Source organism: Pleurodeles waltl, chromosome 1_2 (genome assembly GCF_031143425.1).
Source record: "Pleurodeles waltl isolate 20211129_DDA chromosome 1_2, aPleWal1.hap1.20221129, whole genome shotgun sequence".
Lineage (NCBI taxonomy): Eukaryota > Metazoa > Chordata > Amphibia > Caudata > Salamandridae > Pleurodeles > Pleurodeles waltl.
In genome coordinates, this window is record NC_090437.1 from 884,860,508 (window position 1) to 884,878,650 (window position 18,143).

The following is an 18,143-nucleotide window of genomic DNA, read 5'->3' on the forward strand; positions in this document are numbered from 1 at the left end:
TGCCAGCCAGGTGCATACGCTCCGACAGCCGCGGCGTCACCGTGTTTTGAGAGGTGCTGTGGAGATTTCTCTGCCACAGGGCCTGGTCCTCAGCCTGTATGTTAGCGATAATTATACCGTCAGCCGCATGGCACTGCCGCGGCCATTACGCCCGTGCGAGAGTCCCTACTTTGGAGCCTGATAGCGCTCATAACAGTCCCCGTTGGACCCGTCGGGGTGAGTGGCCAATCAGCAGAGACCGCGGTGAAGAGTGCGGGACGCCGCGGTGAAGAGTGCGGGACGCCGCGGTAAGCAGCGATTACCTGCGCGCAAGTAACAAAACACATGCGGGGAAGCAGCATACCCCGGGGGCGAGGGGCTAGAGAGGCAACAACAGTGACCTGATGATGAGGAAGCATCGACGAGGGAGAACAACAAATGTCCCTCAATGCGAGCACAAGAAGCAGAAGGACACCAATAAAGACCTTAGTACTGCTCCATCGGAAGGGCGACCACAGGGAGTGACGCCGGTATGCACTGACTAAGGAGGAGTGCAGGAAGCTGGCTCTGTATATACTGTACCAAAGTGAGATATAGTGTGCAGAGTCCAGGGGTACCACAGAGGCTTTACAGAGACACTAATGCTCTCTTTTGTGGTAGTGTGGTCGAGCAGTTGGACTTATCAGAGGGTGGTGCAAAGCATTTGTTGTACAGACACAGACAATAGAAGCACACACTCAATGACATAACTCCAGACCAATGATTTGTATATAGCAAAACATATTTTGTTACTTTATTTCCAGAACCACAAGTTTCAAGTTGCATGTTAGTACATTTGCAAGTACTTTTCTAACATATGCATCAATACCACTTTATTTCAAATTGCCAGTGTGTCCTCCAAACCAAGATAGAGGATTTTGCAAGGAGGAAGTCACTTCAACTCCGGACACCTTAGGGTTGGTCCCAGCTGACGTGGTCACTCCTTGTTTTCCCTAATTTTCCTGCCAGACCTGCTGCCAAAAGTGGGCTTTGCCTTGGGGGGGGGGGACATCAGTGTGAGTTTATTGTGCTTAGATGTTTGATACCAAACTTCCCAGATTTCAGTGAAGCCAATATGGAGCTGTGGCGGTCGTAATGACAAACTCCATATACTCCGTATGACCACACCGCACTTACAATGTGTAAGAATGGACTTAGACACTGTAGGGGGCATATTGCTCATGCTCCTATGCCCTCACCTGTGATATAGTGCACCCTGCCTTAGGGCTGTAAGGCCTGCTAGAGGGGTGACTTTCGTATGCCACAAGCAGTTGTTTGTGGGCATGGCACCCTGAGAAGGGTGCCATGTTGACTTTGTCATTTTCTTCCCACCAACACACACAAGCTGCAAGAACAGTGTATATGCACTTGGTGAAGGGTCCCCTACGGTGGCATAATACATGCTGCAGCCCTTGGGGGCCTTCCCTGGTCACAGGGCCCTTGGTATCAGGGGTACATTTTACAAGGGACTTAACAACTGGGTGCCAGGGGTGTGCCAATTGTGGAAACAATGGTACAGTTTTGGGAAAGAACAGTGGTGCTGGAGCTTGGTTAGCAGGATCCCAGCACACTCTCAATCAAGTCAGCATCCATATGAGGCAAAAAGTGGGGTGGGGGGGGAGAGAGGGGGGATAACCATGCCAAAAGGGGCACTTTCCTTCAAGGAGCAAGGAACTGATGAAGAAGCCAACCAATGGTAGGTATGGCAAAAGCTAAAAAGCTCCTTTTTTTTTTTTTTTTTTTTAAGAAACAATAGACCATTGCTTAGTGACGGTGCATGCGTGCTGCATGCAGGCTTGACCTGCTAGGGGCCCATTGAGATTCATTGAATATTTGCAAAGGAGTACAGCATTGCAGGTAATAGCATCATTTTCTAAAGAGCCACTTTTCCCATCACGGGGAGTGGTAACTTATTCCAGAGGGCTATTTTTTTTCCAAGTTGCTTTTTATTAATAGTGTCTGTACAAAGGTTAATTGTAATAGCAGCAGTTGTAAACCAGGATTATTAACAACTAGGCTTTCCGTAATCATCTCTGTATACATGACGTAGTACATCCAATTGCAGGAAGAGTTGCTGCTGACGGGGCTGGGATCTTTGTATCTCAGTCTTTGAGTGTAATCATTAAACAACCCACTCCACTGGTCATATGCACTTTTGTTCATTGACAAGGAGACATCAAAAGGAGCAATATTAAGCATCAATTACTTTTAACAATGAAAACCATTTGGGGCTGCACAATAATGAAATCAGAGAGTTGATGTGAGTTAAAAGTTTTTATTAACCATTATAATAGGATTTAATTTGCTTTATTCAGTTGATATTAATCTTTAATCATCATTATTACAAATTCAAATAATCTATTAGTCGATATTTCAAAATGAGATAACATACTATATTAGTAAAGTTTACAATTGGTATGGAAATAATACAACAAGAGTGTTCCATAAAGGAATTTCTCTATTCTAGATTGAGTAGAATGTCAATCTGAGCCATAGTAAAGATGCCCGTTCCGAAACTCAATAAAGGGCTCTGAGGCGAGAACACAATGCATAAGAATGAAGCTTTTGCAATTAAGCAAAGAAAATTTCAAGCTGGAAAATATTCTCCGCTATAAATCAGCAGACATCTTTAGAAAGAAAAAAGAGCTGTAAAGGAAATATTTTCTGAAGAGATATAACCCTATGAATATCAGTGCAAGAAGACAAAGTAGAGAGAGAGTCATAGGGTCTGATTGTCTCCAAGCCTACTGTAGGAACACACACTAATATAAATCTGTAGGAATACACATCAAAACATCTGAAACATTCCCAGTTTTGATGTCCAGTTGGATTTTAGGAAACCCTGGGAGCAGGTAAACTCCCTAGTTTCTGACGTCTTCACAGTAGACCAAAGATGTAAGTCCTTGAAAAGATACTTCGTCCACAACGTGCAGCTCAGACAGTTTTTTTCCCTTGAGTCACAGTACCTGCCCTCTCTTCCTCCCAGTGAGAACCTTACCATCCAGTGTCTAGTACATAACAAATGCCTCTTTACTAACTAGCAGAAGGCTTCTGGAATGTTACAACATCTGCAGTGAAAGAGAAAACATCTAGTAAAAAATAAATTCAACTTGAAAAACGGGCCTTTCAGTGCTAGTGTATAAATGGCTATTACTGACAGCAGTAGTTAGGATGACTTAAATCAAAACTGTTATTTCACGTATGTTTTTACACTGATTAAGTATTACAGCCCATTACAAATATTCATTTATCATATGCGTGTTATTTTGCATAGACTTTTGTTCTTCTCAGCTGTATTTATTTTATGTTTTTTTACAAATATAAGGAAAATTCTCTTTAGCACAACATTAACATTTTGATAACATAATACGCCGCCTCCCTCCCCATCTGTTACCGTGCACACTCACAATGGTAGGATATCATGTAGACACAAAAAAGATAGCCAAGAAGCATTGCCAGGCAGAAGGAGATGCCTCTGGCACCCCAGTGTTTCCAGAGTAACCAATCTCATCTTATTAAATTCACCACAAGCATGTCAAGTGGTTTGCTGAGTTGTGTAGGCCCATCCATCTACCCAAGTAATGCAGTCTCAGTGGAACTCTTTGGCAGGTTAGAGCCTGATTTAGGGGCACGAGCAATCAACGCCACATCCCAATCAGTTGTGGGGCTGGATTTATCCATCCTGCGGTGTTGTGTAGTTGCACCATTACCACAGCTTTTCTCTGTTTTTCCAAATCTCTCCGTCAATTTGTAATACTGGGCTCTCCCCTGGTCTTCCAATTCAGTGCAGTGTTTTTGTTTATCCAACATCAAGGCTAAATCAATAAATCTGCTGATTTGTTTAGACCCTTTAGGCACCCCAGCAGACAGATCTCAGGCTCAGGCACCGTTGATAGACCAGTAACCCCCTCAAGCTGATCCATATCCTGCTTCCAAAAACTGCGGCCCACCCCACATCCCCATACCAGGTGGGAAAAAATCTGCCTGAGAGAAACCACATCTGAGGCAAATATCAGTGGCGGCAGGGTGCATGTATGCTATTTTTTTGACAGAGACAGATATGCTTGGTGCAAGTAACTAAGTTGGGTAAACTTAAATATGGAGTTCCTATAAATGTTTTGTATATTTCAGTATGTTTTCCCAGTCTCTCTGCACATTATTTTTCTACCTGGTCCTAAGTCCAGTTATAGCAGGATATGGTGCAGGGGCTCTTCAGTCAACAGTTCAGATCTGGGCAGTTGTGTCCTTCTTGCCCTAAGTCAGTCAGTCCGCTCCCATAAAGGCATAGTAGGTTAGGAACAGTTCTACATGGATATCATAGTCCTCCCTGATGGAGTTGAATGTTCGTTCTTTCCCTCCCAGGTGTAAATCTTCCACCTTTGTGATTCCAATGTCTTCCCGTGGCTTTCTATCATGTGTCCAGGCTACCTTTTCCAGCTTTGGGAAACACTATAGGGGTAATTCGGGGACATATCAGGTCAGCACATTCAGTGTTTCAAGGTATCTTAGACAGAATCTCAGTTTCCAGAGCTTTGGCGTATGTCCCCTGGAGCCGATCTCCTCCGAGAACTGCCTCTTCGATCGACCGATCTTGCAGGTTCCCCCCATGCCAGGTTCAGTCCCCATCCAACCCATCAGCCACAACACCTGAGTCGCTAAGTAATAATTTTCAAAATACGGTGCTCCAAGTCCACCCCAATCAAGAAGGCACACACGTTTTTTGATACACAGTCCATGTTTGGCTTTACCCCAAGTAAGATCTGTGAGCAGTTTGTTTCTTTAAAAAAATGCCGCCTAATAATTCTAGAAAGTGATATGAAAGCCTTGTTAGAAGCAGAATCTTGCTTATGGCCACTCTTTGCATTGGGGGGAGTGGTAACCAAACCAAAAGGCAGCTGTCTGAACATAGCGGCAACTAATTGGCTGGAGTGCAAAGTGTAATGTAAAGCAGTCTTTCACGTCTAAGAGACAAAGAATAAGGTCCATCCAAGCACGTAAATTCCAGAGGTTACCAGAAGATGTTCACCAAATAAACTTACCATTGAATTTAAGAAATAGTATCCCTCCTACGACCAATAATAATTAATCAGCTAATGGGAATGATTTATCTGGATAGAAGAATACGAGATGTAGTAAGCAACTCATTGGCAGCAGTGGAGTGGTGGAAAATGTCTGCGAGGAGCTTGAAAACATTCAACAAACAATGGTAGTAGTGTTTTTTAGTTGGACAAAGCCCTTGGGCTTAGCCATTTTTTTTAGGGATGTGGCGGTTAGTAGAAGGGAGGAATTCTTACTGATAAGTTATCCTGAATTTGGTCTTTTGAGAGCTACGAAAAGAGTACAGCCATGGGTCAACGCGCTAAACAAACCCAGTTTGGCACGTGAATTCCACTGGACAGCAGATTCCTTGCCTAACTACACATTCACACCATGGTGGTTAAGGACACTGGTTGTCTGATACTGTTCAGCAGGGGCGGCTCCTCCGCAATGGCAGAGGAGCATCGCCCAGTGGCTAAGAGCCTGCAGCAGAAAAATAAAACGATATTTGAAAATCCTTTTATTTTTTTGCTCCTGGCTCACCTAGCAGGTGCAGGGAGGGGCAGGGCCATGGGAGGTGGGCAGGGGATGAGGAATATTGTGCACCGAGATGCCCGTCCAAACACACATGTACACTTAGGTTTCTCCCGCCCAGCTGTGTACACAGCCAAACTGCAGAAACTGAACAGGCCCCAGGGTTGTGTCTGAGCAGCAGTCAGTGCCGCTCAGACCAATCCTGATGCTCCTTTCATCTAGCTTTAGCATGAAAGCAGCGCCAAGATTGCTGGGGAGTCTGTGATATCTGTGGCAGCCTCCGCTGCTATTCAGGAAGCCGGCCTACTGCAAATACCTTTTGCACTGATAAAACATCATGGTTTGTGAGTGATCACAATGTGCCACAAAAGAAGTAGTGTGCAAATTGGTCGCTACACTAAATGTTTAGTGCTCCTCTGGTCAAGACAAGGAACTCAGTGCTCACATAGCAAAGTTAATTCCACTAGACATACCTGTCTGAATCAAATAACCAAAATGGGCACATGCTCCCAAAAACGGAAATGAAGGGTAGCTTTGCATTTCGGTTAGCGTTTGTGAGAAAGAATGGGTCTATTATGCAGATATTGAAATTTAACTGGTGCTGCGACGTCTAGAATAACTGTGCGTTGGGCCAACTTATTTAGGTCAAAGCCTCAAAACATTTTTGATTTCCATAAAACGCAAGCGCTGGCAAATGTAGTGTACACATTTCTCAGTAATGGTCTTACCCCACCACAGGGGTGCACGTCCCACTAATATATCAGGTATGGTACTTAACCCCTGAGTTCCGACTGCCAAAGAATCCCTTTATGAAACGGGTATGTAAATAGTACAAAAAATGGAATGACTCAAAAGTCTTAATAGTTCTTGATCACTTTAGCTAGAAAAAAAATCATTAAATTTCCAACATTTTGTGACGTTGTGAAAGCATTTAAGCTTTTGTTGAATCCATTCAATAAATTCCACTCAGTCTATTGCAAAAGTTATAGGGTTTTGTTCTTTAATTTTCCTTTGAACTTGTCACAAAAGGATTTTATCACTGCTGCAAAGAATTACTTACAAAAATATTCAAAATTAAAAACATCCAAGTCTCAATGTACAAAACATGTAACAAAATGTCACAATAGCGGGTAATACAAAAAAACTAGATGAATGCATTGTGATTGTGTTTACTTAACCAGTTAAATCACTACTGTACAATATTAGTATATAGCCCCCCACCAAACCTCATATATTGGTATAAAGTAATACGTAATATATTGGGCAACCTATTATATTCTCTCACTATGTGCTCATATACTAATCATTAACCAGCTTTGTAGAAACCCAGATAAACATGATGGGTAGATCCGAATCCACTCGCACTAAAACGTATAAATTCACAATCATTATTACTAATAAATCATCCTCAATACTAATTTTCTTGATATCATTATCCAAAGTTACTTGTTATTTAAAATGCAATGAATTTTGTCTTCATAAACTGACCAAGGACTTTACAGAATTGTGAGTGTCTCTCTGTTTTGTATTATTTGCATACAAGCACTGGCAACGCTAACCGGTCTGCCTTAGACAGACTGTCTTTATTTGTTTATTTTCGCAAGCGTACGTATTAGAAAACAAAAGTTTAAACGTAAAAACAGCACCATGACAAAAATGTGTATTGTATTCATCAATAAGTAAAAAGAGCACTTCTTTTCAGGTGGCACGTGGGATCAGGCTAAAATGATGTCACTCAAAGTGCAAGACAGCCAGTGGATGAAGTGGGCTGACCCACTGACCCATGCCTTGTAGTACTGGGCAGAAGAAAAATGTGAACAGCTAATACCCAGAGCAATAAATAATACAACATTCATAGTTATCTCTCTCGGAGAGTTGAGGGTAATATGGTATTTAATAATATGGAAAGCATTATCTGACTCGTAAAATGGATTTTGTGCACAAAGAAAATCCTTTTGTGCTTGCAAACACTGTTATTTTGAAATTCACAGCATTTGCGATTACAGAAGGGCTTTGTACTTGGGGCCCTTAATTTGCAACCCTAACTCCACTTTAACTGTGCTTTTTTCGGGTGAATTTCTAAGGATTTTTTAAACAAATGTTAAAGTGTTTTATAACAAAGCTATTGATAACTTCACTTTTAACATCTAGTTTTTTTCCCTGAAAACATGTTCATGTCATGGAAATAAAAATAAATGCCTTACAGATTGCATATTAGAATTAATGCGTACATCGAAACAATTATACAATTGGTTACAAGTCCTCTTAGATGTGACTGTACCTTATTGCTCAATTTAACCCATGTCATCTTGGCTTTGCTTCAGTGCTTAATTTGTAAATAAAAAGGTGCCGGTGCCCAAAGCCCTCCTCTTAAACATGCGGCTGCTGCAATTAAATGTGTGAACACAGAATACGGAGGCAGTGTAATCCTGAAGCCTTCTCGGGCCTCTTTAATCCATATAAAGCCACTCCCTGCCCCTTCAGCTCACTCGTGCAGCTTTCTACTTTCACCCTTTGTGACGCTTTCCGTTTTTTCCTCCCTCCGTCTTTCCCATATGTGTCTTTTGCTCGCACCAAATGCTTGAGGCAGGAGAATAAGCCCTGGCCCTAAAAAATAAGTGCCGGTGCTCAGCACCGGAAACAACAAGCACAAATTAAGCACTGCTTTGCTTACACATCTTTTTAAAAGAAATAAACCTATAATAAGTGCCATGGCATAAGACATCTATGCAGAATGTGGGCGGGGGCTTCGCCTTGCAGGAGCCAGGGCCTCTCCTCACACTCGGTAATGGTAATAAATAGAATATTATGGGGGTCATTCCGACCTCAGCGGTCTTTTCAATAGACCGCCGAGGGACCGCCGTACGGAAGACCGCCAGTGCTGGCGGTCTTCCGCACGGGCCATTCTGACTGTTGGCAGCGCTCCGCCCGTTTCCGGACGAAGAGCCGCCAACAGCCATACTGGCGGCAGGCGGGGAAGTGGAGGTAGCTCCACCTCCACCGCCACGCCAACAGAACACCGCCCAGCGAATCACGACCTGTGATTCGCTGTGGCGGTGTTCTGTTGGCGTAGCGGTGTCGGCGGAGCTGCCCCCATGGGTCCCATTCCCTCCCGGAGGATCACCAGGAACAGGTAAGGTGATCGTCCGCTAGGGAAGGAGGGTGGGGGGGGGGTTGTGAGTTGTGTGCGTGCATGGGGGTGTGCGTGTGTGTATGTTGAGGGGGCATGTGAATGCGTGCATGAATGCGGGGGGGGTGTATGTGCATGAATGCAGGCGGGTGTGTGTATGTGCATGAATGCGGGGGGTGTGTGTATGTGCATGAATGCGTGTGTGTATGTGTGTGTATATGTTGGGGATCGGGTGGGGGACGGGGGTCCTGCAACCTTTTGGGGGTGGTGGGGGGGTAGGGGAGGGAGTCGGGTTGGGGGTGGGGGAGACCCCTATCAGTGCCAGGGAAGGGATTCCCTGGCACTGATAGTGCTTACCGCCATGGATTTCATGGCGGTCCCAAACCGCATGAAATCCATGGCGGTAAGCCGGGGTCAGGCGGGTTGGAATACCGCCGGCGGTCGTTACCGCCGTGGCGGTCGAAACGGTGAAGCGGCGGCTGGCCATGGCGGTAACCGCCATGGTCAGAATACATGAAAAAAGACCGCCAGCCTGTTGGTGGTCTTACCGCCGCTTCACCGCCGACCGCCACGGTCGGAATGACCACCTATATGTTAATGTAGTTGCTTATTACACTCGCCTAGTGTCACCAGGAGGTGTTACTGCTTCTTTCATTTGACTTTGCCTCTGATTCCATCAGATAGCGCATCTTGTTTTTAAAAGGGTGACCAGCCATTACCTAGACCTTGAAAAACATGTATTTATAACATATATTTGAAACGAATTCCAAACATGGCAACTAAAACAACAAAATCACTGTGTGAGGAGTGGGCGGGGCCTGTGCTGAGAAGTACGTAAGAGGCACTTTTGCACTGCCCTGACCCCAAATCCCCTCCTCCAAATAAAAAAAAAAAAAGAGTTGCTGAGTCTGGGGCTTATATGTCCTGGTGTGTTCTCATGCTCCTTTATGGACGTCAGCTGTTCAAAGACTCTGAAAAAGAACTGGAAATCCACTGTTAGCACTGGGATTCAGCTTGTTTCCCCTTCCTTGGTGTGATATTGGCTCCCTTCTGGGTGACCGTGTGAAGGAAGTGGATACCATGTGTCACACAATGGCACTGTGTGAGTTGGCAGGTGTTCATATTCCTTTCCTTTTAATGTGCTATTACTAAATCAAGTGACAGCACATTTTAAACATCAAAAATATATTTTTTGCAATGACACCTTCAGTTACTCTACACATTCCCATAGCACTCTATTGCACTTGCGTCATAAAGTCGTGGCAAATATCTTTTAGCCCTTTTAAAATGTTTCTCTCATGTGTTGTTTGTACAATTATTCCTTCCTAATTTGCTAGAAGTTTAAGCCTTTGTTGTTGATTTACTTGCACAAGGAAGAGAGGAATTGCCCGCATAACTGGCTATTTTGATTTTTCACAAAACTGTGGTAAGAGAGTTAACAGTTCAAGAAAAGCAGTTCGAAAATATATTTAGCCTTATGGTGCATCATAAGTCGAGCTGCAAACAGTCAGACAACAAACAGCTATACCAGCTGTTGAGACATCTTCTTTTGCTTGTTTTAGAAGAAGCATTAGCTGGATATCAGTCTTCGCCATACCCGGAAATTGATGGATTTATCCTTTCTCTTGTGAATACCCATGGTGTCCAAGGAGGTAAGTTGATTTTTTGGAGCCTAGTAACAAAATCAATTATTTCAAACAGCTATCTAATTGGTAATGTTGCTTTTCAGGAATACGCCACTGGAATTATTTTTTCCTGGAGGAACTACTTGTGTATGACATCGCCAAGTATCACTGGTGTGAGAACATTGGAAGAGCTCATAAGAGTAACAATATCATGTACGTAAATATTTGAACATTCATAAGAGCTATGCTGTTCTTTTTGCTTTGAATATTCTGTGGCAGGACAGAGGGCGATGATAGACAACTTATAGTTTTTTTTGGATAAACAGAAGCCTCAAGTAACGATAATATTACAAAGCTATGAAGTAGGGGGGAGTGGCCAAGTAAGATGGCCAGCTAGACGTGCCCCTTCAAGCTAACGTCTCAGCTCAGCAGTTATCCTGCTTTATCCTGGAGCCACCCCGATCCACCCCCCCAGGTACCTGCCTGGTGGGCAGAAAATCCTTCCTCGTGTGCACCGCTATAGGCTTCATGCTGCATTGGGGCCTCCCGGTCAGTGGGCCATTCCGGCCAATCAGAGGGAGTTGTTCCAGGACCTGCTGCAACGTTCCAACGCCCAGTTAAAGGGATGGGTTACTAGCTACCTGCTGATGTTCCATACTGTTCTGTAGCTACCTGGTGGCGCCTGCTGTGGTCCCTTGTGATAGGCTGGTGCTGTTCTACCCTTTTGAGTGCATATTGTGTATCCGCCCTCCCCCCTGTTCCCCCCCCCCCCTCGTCACTGCTGGGCCTTCCTGCTTGTGTGGGGGGCTCCTGCCACGAGTGGTGGTCGTTGTTCGGACCAGGGGGACCCCTCCCTTTGTTGACTGCTTCATCCGCAATCTACAGGTTGATCGTGAGGGACCCAGGCCCCAAGCGGAAATCGCACTAAAGTGTTATTAATCCTCAACATGGAGTACCTTCAGGGGCGTAGGAGACAATACATTTCTGGGGGGGACAGGGACAGCCTTTGGGACTTTCAATCAACCCTATACAAATCGCTCGTTGTTTACGAACTGCAGGCTCCGATAAATATACACAATCATATATATTGGAAGTGAAATAGGGAGAAAGGAAGGCATGTTTACACAGTCTGAAAGTATCTTTTATTGTTATTTACATTCACAAAGTAATTAGCTCAAATGTGAAAATAACGTGTTGATTAACCTTGCATCTTCATGCACCAAGCACATAAAGGTAGGAGGGTAAAAAGTAAGAACATACCCTTTGCGCCCCACACCCATCATGCCCTTCGCCTCATGCCAATTGGAACCGCACTGGAGATGTCAAAAGCGATTAGGTACAATAGTTGAAAACTGTGCTCGGAAACCATAGTTCTAATAATACTTCTATTCCTGTGTGTGTGATCTTGGGAAGCTCAGCTCCACATCAGTCATAACTAGAAGCATTTCAACTGAAGAAGCTCTTGCAGTTATAGGCTATATAAACATGGATTCTCTAATCTCTGTATAAACTGCAGTCACTAATCTCTTTAGAAAAGGCTGTTTGTGATGCACCAAGTCACTGCGTATAAAGAAAAGACATTCACTGATTATAAAGAAAAGACATCAGAAAATGACTATGATAGGGTTATTACAGACGAGTTCTGACATTACAGTGCCTTCTGCCAGAGCTAGCAGCCAAGGTAAAGAGCAGATAAGGTCACAGAGCAGAATTAATGCAGCTGTTTAAAGCAAAAAATTGAATGTTGCTTTTCTTTCTTCTGCTCTACTTTAATAGCTTGGAATGACAGAAGGTATGCACTAAGGTTTTAAGTGGTTTGTGGGAAAGTTGGTGGTGTGATCATGTATTATATGGGGTAAAATACCCCCTGCGTACATAAGGATATTACAAGTCACCTTAAAGTTCATACCTTATAAACAAGCATTGGCAAAGCCAATAGGTCTCGCCTATGCAAGTTCTATTGCCTTTGCCAATGTGTTTTAGCCATGCTGTACACTAGTGAGACTACTATTCAGCATGGCTCAAAGTTAATGGCATAAAGGAGAATGATGTGTCATCGACTGGTGTGGCGTAGTGTCATGGAGTAAGTAGAGTGTCCTAGAATGGAGCAGTAAACTAACTTTAAAGAAACAAGGGTCCCTTGAATAAAATACAACACCACTCCCATAAACAATGATATTAAAGTAGTATGGAAATGGAATGTTTCATGCCTTTATTCAATCAAAATATAAAACATAAAATTTAGTGGGAAAACATCAACAGGGGAAATCGATAAAGATTGGTATTTGGGCATTACACAAGTTATCTGGATGACCCAATGTCACCAATTAAAAGAAAAATGGAAAAAGGAACCTATATAGTACAGTGGTTTGAAGGAGGCTGGCCTGGTTTGTAGTGGGTACCTTTGGTACTTACACCTTATACCACGTCCAGTTATCTCTTATTAGTGAAATGTAGGCAGTGTCTTGACGCAAAGCTCTCTAGGGGTAGCTGTAGCCAAGGCTTATCTAGGAGACATGCAAAGCTCATGCAATACCACTGTAGTCACACAGTACTCACACACATGAAAGAAAATACTCAGTGTTACAAAAATAAAGGTACTTTATTTTAGTGACACAAATGCCAAAAATACCATAGAGACTATACTCCCTTAGGAGGTAAGTAATACACCAATTATATACACCAGTATGCAGCAATAGCAATAAAAACAGTTTGAAAATAGTGCAATTAGTGAAAATCACAATGGTTAGAAATGGACCTAGGGGGAAACACAAACCATATACTAAGAAAGTGGAATGCAAATGTCAGTTTCCCGCCTAGGCAAGTGTGGTTTGTAGAGGGGCGCTGGGAGTATTAGAAAACACCTAAGGTAAGTAATAGAACCCACCTCAGAGCCCAGGAAAGCATGAGTAAATCCCAGTAACTTTCCTAGAACACACAAGAACACGAGAAAGAAGATTATGCAAGAACCAGAAGATACTTCAAGACACAAAGGGTGGATTCATGGACCTAAAGACCTGTGGAAGAATGGGACTAAGTCCAAGAAGCACAGAAGAGTCCAGGGATGGCAGGAGCCCCTGCTAGCCCGAATCAAGGTGCAAAAGAAGAACCATTGGTGAAGAACAACAGTCAGTACTGCACTCAAGAAGATGGATGCGGGTTCCTGGTTGGTGCAGATGATATCTCACACCGGATGGATGATTGCCGCCTGGTTTGCGTCGCTGGATTCCGCCAACAAGCCTTGGCACAAGCAAAGCTCACGGTTAACGGAAAATGGCACTGCCTGGGACCAGGAGGGACCTGGTGGACTCTACCCAGGAGGAGGAGTCAGAGGGGGCTCTCAGCAACTCAGAAAGCCCACAGAAGACCAGCAAGCGCACACAGGAGTCCCCCAGCACAGGGTACAAAGGAGATGCAAAAGGATGCCCACACAGCACAAAAACAAAGGATCCCACGCCACCAGATAACCACTCAGGAAGCTGTGCATCACAGGAAGGAGTGCTGGGGGCCAGAGCTACATTGTGCACAAAGAATTTCATAGAAGGATGCCAACAAGCCTTGGCAACTGAAAAACATGTGGTGCACAGCGGTCCTGTCTTGCTTGGGAAGGCAAGCTCTTACCTCCACCAAAGTTGGACAGTAGGACGTCAGGACCATCGGGACCACTTCAGTCCACCACCCGTGATGCAGGATCCATGCAACTCGCCAAGAGAGGGGACCCACGCAGATGGTCATCGTTGCAGAGAGGTGCCTGCTGAAGCAAGGGAGTGACTCCTTCACTCCAAGGGAGATTAGTTCATTCTTCTGGTGCAGGCCGAAGACAGGCTGTCCTCTGAGGATGCACGACCGGGAAACAGTTGCATTTGTGGCAAGAGCTGAAGATACAATGTTGCAGAAGTCATCTTTGCTTCGTTGTTGCAGTTTGTGGAGTTCCTGGAGGGTCCAGATGCAGTTTCTTTGGTGAGAAGGTGAAGTAAAGGGTACAGAGGATTCCTGCTGGAGTCTTGCAATCTGAATCTGAAGAACCTCCCAAAGGAGAGACCCTAAATAGCCCTGAAAGGGGGATTGGTCAGCTAAACAGGTAAGTACCTATCAGGGGACGGCTCTGACACCACCTGCTGGCACTGGCCACTCAGATGCTCCTAGAGTTCGCTGGCAACTTGGAATCCAAGATGGCAAAACCCAGGGACCCTCTGGAGGAGCTCTGAGCACCACACCTGTGGTGGTGATGGACAGGGGAGTGGTCACTCTGCTTTCCTTTGTCCAGTTCCGTGCCAGATCAGGCACTGGGGGTAGCTGATCCGGTGTAGACTGGATTATGCAAGGAGGGCACCAAATGTGCCCTTCAAAGCATTTCCAGTGGCCTGGGGAAGGAAGCTACCCCTCCCAAGCCTGTAGCACCTATTTCCAAAGGCAGAGGGTGTAACACCCCCTCCCAAAGGAAATCCTTTGTTCTGCCTTCCTGGGCTTGAGCTTTTCAAGCAACAGGAGGGCAGAAACCTGTCTGAGAGGTGGCAGCAGCTGGGGCTGCCTGTAAAACCTCAGAAGGCTGGAATGGCAATACTGGGGGTCCTCTAAGGAGCCCCCAGAGTGCATGAAGTCATACAACCAATGCTTGCAAAAGCCTTGGGGTATGATTCCAACATGTTTGATACCAAACATACCTTTGTTCAGAGTTACCATTATGTAGCTGGGAATAGGTAGTGACCTATTTCCAGAACACGTTAAAATGGCATCCCGCACTCGTGAAGTCTGGGAAAATGGTCCTGGAGGTCAGGTCGTGGGGGCACCTCTGCTAGTGCAGGGGTGCCCTCTCACACAGGTACTCTGCACCCTACCCTCAGGGCTGGAGGGCCTGCTATATGGGTGACTTATAATTGACCTGGTGCAGTGTAACTGGCAGTGAAAGGGTGTATGCACCTTTTCACACAGGCTGCAATGGCAGTCCTGCAGAAGCCTTTGCATGGGCTCCCTATGGGTGGCAAAAGAAATGCTGCAGCCCATAGGGATCTCCTGGAACCCCAATGCCCTGGGTACCGAAATACCATATACTAGGGACTTATAAGGGGGCACCAGTATGCCATTTTTGGGTGAAATACTGGGTTACCAGTATGCAACAACCATAATTTAAGGGAGAGAGCATAACTACTGGGGTCCTGATTAGCAGGATCCCAGTAGACCCACTCAAACACACATTGCAGACAGGCTAAATGTGGGGGTAACCAAGCTAGAAAGAGGCTACTTTCCTACAAGGATAGCATCCGCAATAATGATTTACAAGCTTTTATACACCGACTCTTACATGAATGACTCAAATAGTGAATCACGAAGTCATAAGCTCATAGTACCTATGCTTAAGCCAACTTATGTACAATATCACAAATTCAAGTCAAGGTACTTTGGCCAATGATATTTCGATCCCCTAGACAAGTATCAGGATCATCCTAACCCTTTGTTAAGCTTGAGTTAAAAGGGTTACAGAGTGCTTGTAACCGAAATGGCGAAGGTAAATCGGACTCACGTCTCATATGAGTGAGAAGGCAATCAATGGAGATCTGAGTCTCTAATCAAGCGCCAATGACATAAAGTAGTAGTAGAGTGGAGTAGTGTCACAGTGTAATAGAGTGTCATAGAGTGGAGTGGCAGAGTGTCGTAGAGTGGAAAGGCATAAAGAAGAGTGAACTGGAGTAGAGTGGAGTAAAGTAACATGAACTGGCATAGAGAAAGTTGGGTAGAGTGTTGTTGAGCATAGTACATTGTTGTATAGTGGAGTGGCATAGAGGGTTGTGCAGTGGCGTTGAGTAGAGTATTGTAGATTGAAGTGGCATAGAGTGGAGTAAAGTGGAATGGAGTGGCGTATAGGGAGATGTGTATGGAGTTACAGAGTGGAGAAAGTGTTAGAGTTTAATGGAATAGAGTGTCAGAGTCTAGTATCATGGAGTGTAATGTCAGAGTGAAGTGTTATAGAGTGGAGTTGGATGGTCTAGAGTGAAGTGGCATAGAGTACAGTGGTGCAAAGTAGATTGGTGTAGAGTGTAGTGGTATAGAGTGCATTGGTTTTGAGTAAAGAGGTGTAGAGTGCATTGGCGAAGACTGCACTGGTTTAGCGTACAGCACAGTAGCGTAGAGTGATGAAGAGTCGAGGGGCGCAGTGTGGAGTGGCACAGCATAGATTGCAGTGGTTCAGAGTGCTGTGTCATAGAGTGATGTGGTGCATGGTAGAGTGGTGTGGTGCAAGGTAGAGTAGACTGGTGTAGAGTGCAGTGGTGGAGTGCAGTAATGCAGAGTAGAGTGGCACAGAGTGTAGTGGCATATGGTACATTGGTATAGAGTGCAGTAGAGTGGCATATAGTTGAGCGGTGCAGATTAGAGTGCCGTGGTGCAGAGTAGAGAGGAGTATGGTTCAGTGGCAGAGTGCAGTGTTGCAGAGTAGAGTGTCATAAAGGGCAGTGGTGTAGAGTAGAGTGGCATAGAATGCTTTGGTGTGTGTAGAGTGCAGTGATGTAGAGTGATGCAGAGCAGAGTGGCTTAGAGTACAGTGGTGCAGAGTAGAATAGAGTTGCATAAAGTGCCGTGGCATCGAGTAAATTGCCGTAGAGTACAGTATTGTGGTGAAGAGTAGATTGTTGCATAGTCGAGCATAGTGATTTAGAGTGCAATAGCATAGAGCGGTGCAGAGCAGATTGGAGTGGCGCATGGTACATTGGAGTGGTGCAGGGTACATGGGAGTGGTGCAGGGTAGATTGGACTGGCATAGCATAGAGTGGAGTTGAGTAGATTGCAGTGGCATAGAGGAGATGATTTCAAATAGAGTGAAGTGCCCTACAGTGGAGTGGTGTAGAGTAGATTAGAGTGCAGTGGGGCAGAAAGAGTGCAGTGGGACAGAGTACAGTGGCATTGAGTTCAGTGGTGCAGAGTAGAGGGGCGTGGAGTTCAGTGGCAGAGAGTGCAATGTTGCAGATTAGAGGGTCGCAGAGTACAGTGGTGTATTGTAGAGTGGCATAGAGTGCAGTGGTATAGGGTGCTGTGGCGCAGAGTACAGTGGCATTGAAAGCAGTGAAATAGAGTGCTGTGGTGCAGAGTAGATTGGCATAGAGTGCATTGGTTTTGAGTAAAGTGGTGAAGAGTGAACTGGCAGGGTGCAGGGTTGTAGTGTACAATGGTTAGAGTAGAATAGCATAGATTGCAGTGGCGTAGTGTAGAGTGCTGCAGAGTAGAGTGATGTAGAGTGGAGTGGTACTGCATGGAGAAAAGTGATGTAGTGTGCTGTGGTATAGGGTAGATTGTTTCAGAGTAGAGTGAAGAAAAGATAGAAAAAAGATAATATACATCAATATACTGAAGTATGTAACGATAACAACAACATAAATAATAACTCTAGGCATAACAGCCCAAAATGAAATATGGCTTCTCCCTGTTAGCTACGCTGTAATCAAGCCCTTCATTACCCAGATAACAAAGCATCAAACATAAATGTTAGAAAAATATACCCTTCTAATAGCTAAATTGTTGTGTGAAAAGGTCAAATCTGGGCTCAATCTCGACTTCACTGTTTCACCAACTGGTGTGATCTTAGGCAAATACAAATATTGTGTTTCACAGAGTCTCCTTTCTAGCCTGCAGGCATCAGGGTGAGTGGGGCTCTGTTTCCTCTGTGGATGTCTTCCTCATTGTCTTGCAGCTCCTCTTGAAGGCATCCTGCAGTGCTCCTCTTCAAGGCGGCAGGTGATGCAGACAGTAATCATCTAAAACTCTTTTCTCCTCCTCGTGCCCTTTGTTCTTATGAGCACCCTTATTGC

At 44.8% G+C, this 18,143-nt stretch overlaps 1 protein-coding gene across 2 annotated transcripts in view; it reads left to right on the plus strand.

Annotated features, from left to right (window-relative positions):
• Positions 1-18,143, plus strand: part of PRIMPOL (primase and DNA directed polymerase) — a 348,310-nt gene that overhangs the window by 250,371 nt on the left and 79,796 nt on the right. For both annotated transcript variants that reach the window (XM_069199467.1, XM_069199474.1), the window contains exons 9-10: positions 10,282-10,371; positions 10,449-10,557. In XM_069199467.1, coding sequence (XP_069055568.1) covers positions 10,282-10,371; positions 10,449-10,557 — 199 coding nt within the window. The remainder of the gene's footprint in view (positions 1-10,281; positions 10,372-10,448; positions 10,558-18,143) is intronic.